General features: G+C 42.0%; 1 protein-coding gene across 1 annotated transcript in view; it reads right to left on the bottom strand.

Moving 5' to 3' along the window:
- The window catches only part of LOC104617831 (transmembrane protein 132B-like), a gene marked incomplete at its 3' end in the record, with an annotated part of 137,824 nt that extends 128,072 nt beyond the window's left edge, over nucleotides 1–9,752 (bottom strand). The window contains exon 1 of the mRNA XM_010283254.1: nucleotides 8,896–9,752. Coding sequence (XP_010281556.1) covers nucleotides 8,896–9,752 — 857 coding nt within the window. The remainder of the gene's footprint in view (nucleotides 1–8,895) is intronic.
- Between the last annotated feature and the right edge of the window lie 701 nt (nucleotides 9,753–10,453).

Genomic DNA, 10,453 nt, shown 5'->3' on the forward strand with positions numbered 1-10,453 from the left:
GGAGCGGAAGGTATGTTTTGGTCCCAGTGAGCAACTTAAATGAAAGCACGGCAGGAGCAGAGGGAGACCTGCTGGATACATGCCTGATGGCTCAGAGTGATAAGGGTGACAAATTTGCGCCACAAACATGGGGCTGCTTGAAGAGCTGCCGCTGGATGCTCCCTTGCAAAATAATGCCAGGCCCACCATGTGGGTCTTTCTGCAACTCTGCCAGCACGAGGCATCACCTTCCTTGTGCTGCCCGGCTCCCCACTGCCCACACAGCGTTGGAGGGCTTAGAGCCGAACAGTGCAAGCAGTGAAATAGCTTTAACTGTAAGCACCATTTGCTGTGCCTCAGGATGGCAGACTCGTTTGTCACTGTTTTCTTCTCCTGTAGCTCTTTTGATTCACCTGGGATCCAATAACTTTGTTAATATGATTTCTTTCATACCCTGGCCGAGTACAGCATCCAAGGCACATGTGGCAGCTATTTGAAAAGCATTAAATACCTCACACAAAGCACAGGTCCTTGCTCTACTTTGTCCAAAACCAGATTTTCTTACAAGTACTTTATTGACATAAATTGCATGGGGGGCAGAAGGAGCACTCAAAACAAGAAGTGATGTTGGCAATTTTCTTGCAATGTTCTGTCTCCTGCTTTTTCTGAAAGCCCTCCCCTCACAAAGCTCTCAGCTAACCATCACATTGGCCTTCTTGTATCAGATCATGCAAAAACTTACAGGTAAACACAAGGACAAAAGCAACTCTCTGTTGCATCAGTGGGAATATGAAGAAATTGAGATCAGTGCGCTCACTCAGAGCAATACTATCAGCTTCATGGGATAGTAATCTGTTTTTTACCAGGATAAAATGACACCAATAAATGGCCCAAAACATTTACCTCAGGAAGAAAGTAAATTTCAAAGCAGACACATTTTTATACTTTTCTTTTAATACTATTCATTACACACTAGAAGTAACTGCATCAATGACCAAATCACTGTTGTGTCTGACTTGTTTAAACAAGACCGTGATTTACTGCGCTGCCAGCTAATGAAGAGCCGTACAAGAAGCTGATCAATGCCATCATTGTCTGGCAGCACAAAGCAGGGACCACTCAGCATATTGTCCAAAACAAAGACACATACACACATCCCCCTAGCTCCCCACCAGGGACTCGCTCGCTAGGTCAGAGAGTTTGCAAAAAGCCACAGCATGTCCCCAAACTTGAAATGATCACTCAAAGACAGGAACCTTTTCTGACCTGTGTACCCAACCTGAGTATGAGGGGCGGGGGGGGGTGGGGTGTAAGAAAATTTTTATCTTGCAGCTGTCTTCCTTGAATGACTCTTTGTGATACTGTGTATTTAAGCAGTTTTGTCACCTGAAGGCAGCTTTGTGTTCATTAAAAGAGGTAACTGAACTCAAAGCCAGGTGCTCACAGACAAAACTCTTAATTCTGTCTTCGGTGGCTTTCCCTTCCCATTTCATATCTGCACCAATGTTAATTCAAAGCTGGGGTAAATCATCTGTCCCTTTCTGCAAGGCAGTAACTACAGAAAGGATAGTCCCCAGCAAAAGAAAGATATGGAGAAGAGCAGTGGCAATGCCCTGCACAGACTGGACAGCCTGAACCTTCGGCAGCCCCTTGAACGCAGCTCCTCATCCAAGAGGACTGCTACCCAGCACACCTTCACATTGCATAGAGAGAGTCTGAGCAGATGCAACAAACCAAGGGCGTCCTTTTAGTGGTGGTCTCCTCCAAAATCCACTTGCCTCCTTCCCAGGCACGCTCTGCATCTCAAGCATTTTAACCACAGCTCGTACCCTGCTCTCAGTGCAACCGTGTCACATCTCCTGACAGTGCTCTGCAGATCTGCACCTGGCCCTGAAGCAAGCACTGAGATGTGCAGGAGCTGCCTGGAGTTAATTAGCAGGAGCTGTCATGTTGAAGCTTTCAGAGACGAGGATCAGCCTAGGAACAAGCTTGTAGAACCCAAACCATTTAAAAATGTAAAATCTCTTTCCATTACCATCAACAAGGCTGAGTTTGTGTCAGGTCACATGGTGTATTGGCACCTTCCAAATCCACGGGAAACACTTTTCACATGATCTCCGTTTGCAGAGGATAGCAGTGTCTGCTAACACACTAGCAGACAAGAGGTTGTCAGGTCTCCTATTATAAACCTTATTTGTCATACACATGTAAAACAACCTGATGTGTCAAAAAAGATGCACTGCCACCAGTTACACACAGCACTGCTTACTCACTTGTAGTTCAGTACTGCAGAGACAAGTTGCCTGCTTGCACACCAACTGACTTACAATCAACCTAACTCTTTTTCCACTTTATTGTTCCGAATATGAAATACAGCAAATTCATTTACATAACAATGCCACATCCCTTAGCGCTCACAGATGCAGATGGGCAGATGAACGAGATAACTGTGCTTCTGGCAGGACTTGCATAAAAGAAAAAGTAGGGTTTTGAGGCAACCAAACACCTTTTCCAATGTAAAGTGGGTCCTTGTTTCATTCTACCCGTATGCAGTGCTCCCCCATGACACGTGATATATTCCGAAACTGTCAAAATTTAAAATAACTAGCAGCCAGACTATTCACCTTCTCAGTGAAAAACACTGGTGAAACACACATGCAGGCTAAACAGCTTTAATTAATCTAATTCTGCATTTTGGTCAGCCACTCCCTTTCAAATCTTACGAACACTTCCCCACTCCCATGGGAGACGGGAGCATCCCTAAGTCAGGGCTGCAGAGGGTGAGGGAAGGGGGCAGACAGTGGGGACACTTGCCACCACAGCCTCCCATCACTGTCTTATCCTCCTTTACCTGAACACCTTAATAATGCCACAGTAATGAGCAGCTGTATTTCTAGACAAAGCAGCACATTCAGGACCCCTTTGCAGGGTGACAGAAGTCGCGGTCAGAAAACGTCTCAATAAAAAAGAGCGTTTTATCACCACGACACTGCAATCCCATCTGGAGGTGCTTCAAAGCCAATATCCAACAACTAACAAGAGCTTCTCGCTGTCGCGCGGGGCTGCTGCTCTGCCTGTTTTACTCCTACGAAGAGTGATTGTGGACGGCTGATTATTGTAGCAGATAGTTGACCTTTATCTAAAATTCCATTAAAAAGCTTTATTGACTGTAGTCTTGCGGGGTCTTTCAGGATTCACTGGGTCATTTATTCACTGTCAGATATCCATCGGTTTTTAAGCTTTTAGGACTGCTGGAGCTCTGGGAAAGAGCGCTTTTTTGGTCTTTTTTGTCATTTTTACCTGTTTTTAAAACTGCATGGGAGGGGTGGTTTCTTTCCTTCTCCCTCACCACTGTGACTGGGGCAGAGAAGGTTATCTTAAAGCACATGAAAAGGAGAGAAAACCTGGCAGTGTGGCATGACTACTTCCAGGGCAGGTTGGCTCACGCACGTAGGTGCAGCACAGCCATGCACGGCCTGCAGGTACCCAGGAAGGATGCCTTTTTCACTTCAGTCAACACAGATTTGGGGTTAACTACTTCATAAAACATCCTTGTGAAATACGTAACTCCATACATCATGCCAGCCTTTCAGCAGCTGAAGCCACTTTTTCTGGGTCACGTGACTGTCTCAAATAGAAATAAGAAAAATAAAAGACTGATTCAACCCTTTCTGAAAGAGAATTTATAGAAGTGGTTTATTCATGCTAAAAAAAAATTCTGGTGACAGCTCCCCCAGGCTTTGCAGGAGGGTCCTGAAAGGATGTTACTCCTTTTCCCATTCAGGGACGAAAAGAAAAGAGAACAGTGGCAGCAAGACAATGTATGCATCAAATGAAGCAGGATATCTGGAAAAAAGTAGCGTGAATTTGTCTTTGAGCAGTATGTTATAATGCACATATACATGGGGACTGAGTTAATGTTGCGCAGACATCTCTGGCATTTCCAGACATTGCAATGCTTGATATTTTTTATTAATATTACTTATTACTATTTCATATTTTACATTTAGTTCAATGTACATTCAGAGCAAAGAAAGAAATAACAAATTTAAAGAGTCATTCTGGGTTTATTAATATCTTTGGGTAAAAAACAAATATTCCCAAGTTGCCAGTAATGCTTTAATTTCGTAATTTTTTTCTAAATCTGAACTAGCATTTCTGATTAATTTCAGGTGTGTACTTTTCCCTTTCTCAACACTTTCACTTCTGCTGAATTTTCATCCTAAAATGATACTCCCGTTAATCATTTCTTTCTCTCACCAGTAATAAACCTGCCCTGCTTCCCCATTCATACCAGCTTGGTTACAAGTGATGAAGGCCCCATGAAGCTGCCTCCTCACTAGCAGCCAGGCTACATTCCCTACAGTCTGTATTCTCTCATTTTCTATGCATTTCCAGATCTAAAACTTTGTTTTCTTTCCCTCGTTTGCTCTTGGCAGCTATTGGCAGGAAACATCTTAATGATCTTTTTCTGGCCTTCTAGACGACTGCTCAGACTTCTACAGATCTTTCATTATTAACACAGAAGCCTTGTAAGTCAGTTTTAATGGCCTGTGCAATTTTTATTCCTTAGCAGGAGACATAACCTCCTCCATCTGGATATATGTTTATTAATATAAATCCTTAATATCATTTTTCCTAGTGAGAATAATCAGTAAAAGCCAACCGGCATGTATTATACCTCATACTGGTTCATCCAAAAATCAAAAAGTAATCTTTGCCCTGCAATATGCGGAGCATGGCAGGGAGAGATGCGGATAATCCTTTTCCCTGAGGTTGCCTAGGCACCGAACGACAGAGAGGTTTCTTTCCACGGTCCCGCCATTCCCCTCCAGACAGAGGACCGCATCCCAACCACAGACGCTTTCATTTCTCTAGCATGGGATTCATTACCTGGTTTCAGCCCCTTACTATTATTCCTGGAATATCTCCAATCTCCATTTCTATTCTGATCGGGCATAAAAGAAGGATGGGTCATTCGTGTTAGGGACGTGTAATGAATGCCGACAAACTCACTTTTTATCTGTGATTCAACAAATTGCTATTAGTGCTCAGCCTTCATTACTAGCACATCCTCGCTGACGGTTTAAATGGGGAGACTTGGAAAACAGGACAAAACTCTGCCATTTATTTATAAAGAGACTGTCCTGGTTTCTTTCCTATAACCAAGGGGCGATTGTCCATTTATTCCATGAAACGTTTTCCTGCTGTACTAAATTACTCCCATTTTTCTTTCAAATACACCCTTTGAGTCTCAAGATGGAGTTAAATAATAACATACACCACAAAAGAAATGCAAGCCATTCCCAGTGCTATTGGATAAGATTTCCATCCTTCCAGTTAAGCAAGAACTGTTTTCTCCCATCTCTTTTACAACTCCTCCATGTATATCAGGAGGCTTCTGTTTAGTAAATAGCACAAAAGTTGGTGTTACCCCATCTTTAGTCATTATTTCCATCCTTCCTCCTTCACTATGTTTCATCTAAGTTTGTCAGTAAAAAAGGTAACAGAGATACTCCCATGCATCAGAAGACAAAAAGTGCCTGAAAATTTGTGACACTGATGCATATATTAGTGCTACTAGAATCTCAAAGCTGTGCTTCCTTTTCCTTTTTTAAAAAACTAAGTAGCCCATAAAAAAGTTTAATCATGGCAACACAGCCCATTTCAATATCTTTATGGTTAAACTATGTTTAGTGGCAACCCACCTAACATAATGGGGAAAATTTATGTTCACAGACGGTAAATTTTACAGTACAGACCAGACCAGCAAGGCCACAAATTAATCTCCAGTATCATAAGAATTTCATTGCGCGCATGCATAGTTCATCTGTCAACAAAGCGAGCAATATGACAGGCACAGCAAAAGCATTAAATGCATACTTAGCCTCCAAATTCCTCCCCTTGACATACCTGGGTCCTTCAATTACACCAAGCCACACTGCCTAGATCGCAGTATGAAAAGAAACAAATTCCCCAGACCACAGCACAACTAGAGCTCCAACTCAACATTAAGTTCCAATTATTGAATAAAAACAAACAACCAAGACTTAGCTTAAGCAGAGCAAAACCAGTTTGGACTGATGAAAGGGACTGGAAGCTGGAGCTTCACATATAACCTGCAGCATTGCCCTGTAAGTGACATTGTGGGAAGGACAGGGGTTTAACAAGTGAGTGTCTTTCAATGCAGCACGTTTCTGAATCAAGAAACTGTTTCCAATTGCTTTTCAGTTTCCAAGCTTGGTTAAGAATCCCAAATTTTACCAAAATGAGGAAGAATCTACTCTCATAGGGGAATTGAAGTCAGTTTTGCTAGAACAAAATCCAATATAAAATAAAATACTACACAACACAGCATGAAATAGTAGAGGCGCATAAAATTGAGTATATCTGTTCTTTTGCATACTGTCAGAGCTCGAGGTCGGCATCAAACACTGCGTTGGGAATGACTTGATTTTGATCTATTGTCTCATATAAGCCAGACTGCAATTCACCGCGCTACACTTGTAACAGATATGATTAAAAACAATCAGTTATATTAGGCAAAAATATATTTCCCAAGGCAAATATTCACTTAAATGTATTTTTCTCTGGCTATAACACACAGAAATTCTATGTATATAAAAATCTTCCAGGTTTTTACGGACATTAGCATTGGGCTTAAAAACAGGGAAAGGCTGTGAGGGAAACTGCATAAATTAGATGCAGGTGCTATAGTGATTGTATTTCCCTCAGCATAATTCCCTACCTACTGTGTAAACTTCAGTTGAATAATCTCTCCATGGGCCCCACATATGTCATATGAAATAATCATAGCAACGGTTGCTGATGCTCTCTCCATCCTGGAGAATGGGTAAACCATCAACAGTATTGCATTTTGCCTCTTACTCTCAGCATTCAACTGAAGGTTAAATAAAAATACTTGCAATGAAAAGCACAATGCAAGCAAAGCCAAATAAAAGATGAGACAGACTGGACTGCATAGAGCTGGTAGTGAATTTTCCAAGGAAATATTACTGGGCACATAAAACATGCTGATTTATTGTAACAGAAACATCTCCTGGAGATGAACCGATTCCACACACTTTTCAAAGAAGGAAATCCCCATGGAAACCTGACTGCCTTCCCAGCAGCTCGGAGGCACTGAGATGCACACTCCCTGTGTCAGGAGAGCGCCAGAAAGCAAGTCCCACCCGAAGACTGGAGACATGCAAGTCATAGGGGCTGGTGGGAGAAGACGAGGGTCTCTGCGGTAGGCAGGCTCTTGTGTCTCATCCTGGGACTCACCAGTTTGGAGGCTCTCGACTCCCTTGGTTTTTGCTTCCTTGAAACCCCAGGTTAGCTACTGTGCTCAGCACTTCTAGAAACTATTTTGCTTTTGAAAGACAGCATTTCAAAACTATTTCTGAAACAAGTTTTTGGTGCTTTCCCAGCCAGCAGAAACATCAAAACTCCACTCTCACACCATTTGTTACAAGGTAAATGTTATTTTAGAAATTCCAACAGAAAGAAAACATCCTCATCTTAGGTTGTCTGTAATACCTAGGGAATTTTATCTGTGGTGTGGCAAACAAAAAAAAAAAACAAAAACAAAACACCCCCACACACACACACACAAAAAAAAAAAAAAAGAAAGAATTAAGAGCTGATGTTAAATCCTTGCAGACCTTTAGCCCTTCCTGGTACAAACCTTTTAAAGTCTGGTGCAACTCTATGATATTTCTCACACATTTCCCCCCCACCCCGAGTAGATGGAAGTGCTTGGGATATTGTGGACCATTTCTTTCCCTCTGCCTGTGCACTAAGTTATGAACCACTTGACCTGATTCATGCAGCAATCTAAGTTTATTAATATGCATGTGCTATTTCAAAAACTTTGAATGCTTTGAAAGTGCTGCATAAGGTTAGCTGTTTTCTCAACATCTGTCCCCAAAGTGCACTTCTGTCATGTTCTGCTCCCACTGTTCTCAGATCAAAAAGTTAGAAGTAAGGCATGAATCTGTTTTGAGGTTTGCTAGCACGGGCTGCAACTCCTTTCCCGAGCGTCTCGCTTTCTCACAGCATATGACACTTTCCAATTACCTTTTGGCCCTTTTATTCCCCCAGTCTGGCTCACATTTCTCTCTGAATCTGGTCTCTATGCAGCTCTGAACCCACAGTCTGACAGCTAAGGACGTAACAAGTATGCAGCACTAACCCTCGGGGTGGTTAGAAATGCCTGAATTCTCCTATTACAGGCAGATTCACAAGCAAAGGTCACCAGAAAGTCTCAAAACTTAAAACAAAAATGAGCCACCCAACAAGCAGCAAAAAGCTTGAAGAAGCAGGATAGGCTGTCTTACAGAAAAACCAAAGGTGGCTTGCAAAGTTTGGATCCAAATCCTGGCTCTGCCAAAGACTTCCTACACAAGCTGAGGCACATCTCATTTTCTCACCTCTCAGCTCCTGACTCTGTACAATGCAACGAAATAGTTCCTCACCACATATGACCTGTGCAAGATGTACCCCATGTACTTCGGCAAGATGATAAGAAAGTTGATAAAAAGAGAGGACACTTCATCAAAGAAATGGAAAACCCTCCTGCAAACCGTCTAGCAAAATGGATTGCAGCAGTTACCCTGGCTGACATGCAGAGGCATAACTTAAGAGGCAGAATTATGACTAGAAGCAAACAGAATTAAAACAAAAAATAATCATACAAACATTTATAGCTCATACTTCAAAATCAATTCCCATGTTCCAAAAAGTGTCATCCACACAGATAATTCAAGACTATTTATAGTTTTCCCCAGTTGGAGAGGAAATGCTTATGTTCTCTCAGGAAAACACTGAATGTAACCAAAGAAATTACACCTGACATCAATTTGTCCCTATTTGCAGAGTGTTTAGCATACAGCACTTTAAAAATTCTCTTACCTTAATACAAACTGGTCTGCTAGAGAGTCATCAGCCAGGGAAACATGAAAGGTCACAACATCCCCTTCTCTGACCGGGTTGAGTGGTAAGCGAATAACGACATTTTCATCTAGCCTCAGTGAAGACTGTTTTAATTTGTCTTGATTTGGGTAAACAATGATGCTACCAATCCTCTCCATAGCTGACAAAGCTTTGTGTTCATTATCTTGACCTGCATGGATATTGTTTTCCCATTTTGCATCCTCTGGAGAACATTCCCCATCTGCTGTATAAATCTTATAGAAGAGCTCCACAGTAATCCCTTCCAGGGAGGCTGTTTCCTCTGAAACCAGGGGTGGAGGGGAGCTGAACCAGCTAGGAGATAATTCCAGCTCTGCAACACATAATCCTAGATGACCTGTTAACCTACAGCTGGCCACAACTTCTCTAGACTCCAGGAAAGCAAACATCTTCACACAAGGCAATCTCTCTGCAGAATTATAGTCATCCCAGTCCTTCCCCGCAATATAGAACAAGGTTTGTATTTTAGGTTTGTTGGAATAGATGGAGCTGTTGATTATGTGAGATTTTAATTTCCAATTAAAAGTGAATTTATTTGTGAAACCAAAAGATGCAGAAGTCAGCATGAGGTCCAAGGGAACAGCCTGTTCAACAGAAAAGGGTCCATATGTGGCATTTAGGACAGGTGGCAGTTTGGCTTTGTATATAAAGAATGAATCCACCCTAGACTGCAAACTGGAGTTCCTCATGATATCCTGGTTGGCTTCTTTGAGGAAGAAGAAAATATCAGCATTGCAGATGCGATAGCTCGTGGGGAGATACGTTGGCAGGTTTGAAAATCTCTGTATGCTGTCCATGATGCCTCCTCGGCTCTCCACCACTGCAGGCCAAAAATAAAAGGAAACAGAAAGACAACTCTAATGTTTGCTTAGCATGCCCCTCAGTTTTTCTCAAAAGCAATGTATTACCAGAGATCAATACTGTTAGCCACAATTACAAAACAATCTGACACAGGTACCATGAAATAACACTGTTGGCTCAAAGCTCATACACTGAAAACATTCCATTGCACCAGCTGTACAGCTCCTTTTCCACCTCCCCCAATCTAATATTTACTTGAAAGCCATTAATCAAGTATTGGATAAAACAAGAAGGAAATTGATTGGCCAGATCCCAATCTAAGTTACAAAACTTTTTACTAGTTAGTTTTTGTTGGTTTATTGCTAGATCAAACTTATGACTTTTTCTCATCCATGTCTCAATAAAAGAAACTGGCATATTGAAGATTAGTAGGTGGTAAAACAGAACATTTTCTTTGGTCTAACATCGCTAACGCATAATGCAATGGGGGGCTGCAAATCTGCATCACTCCCAATCCACTTTTGCCAGGTCAGCAGTTTGGAAGTTAGCAGCAAACTGATAAAAGCTTTGTGTTCTTGAAATCAACTTTTCACACAAAAAATACGGGGTTTGAGAGAGGTCTCAGTGGGATGGATTTACAGGCCACAGTGAACCTGAGAGAAGGTGAGAAATCCTTTACATGCAGAAGGTTCGCAGA

The sequence above is a fragment of the Phaethon lepturus genome, unplaced genomic scaffold, assembly GCF_000687285.1.
Source record: "Phaethon lepturus isolate BGI_N335 unplaced genomic scaffold, ASM68728v1 scaffold11583, whole genome shotgun sequence".
Lineage (NCBI taxonomy): Eukaryota > Metazoa > Chordata > Aves > Phaethontiformes > Phaethontidae > Phaethon > Phaethon lepturus.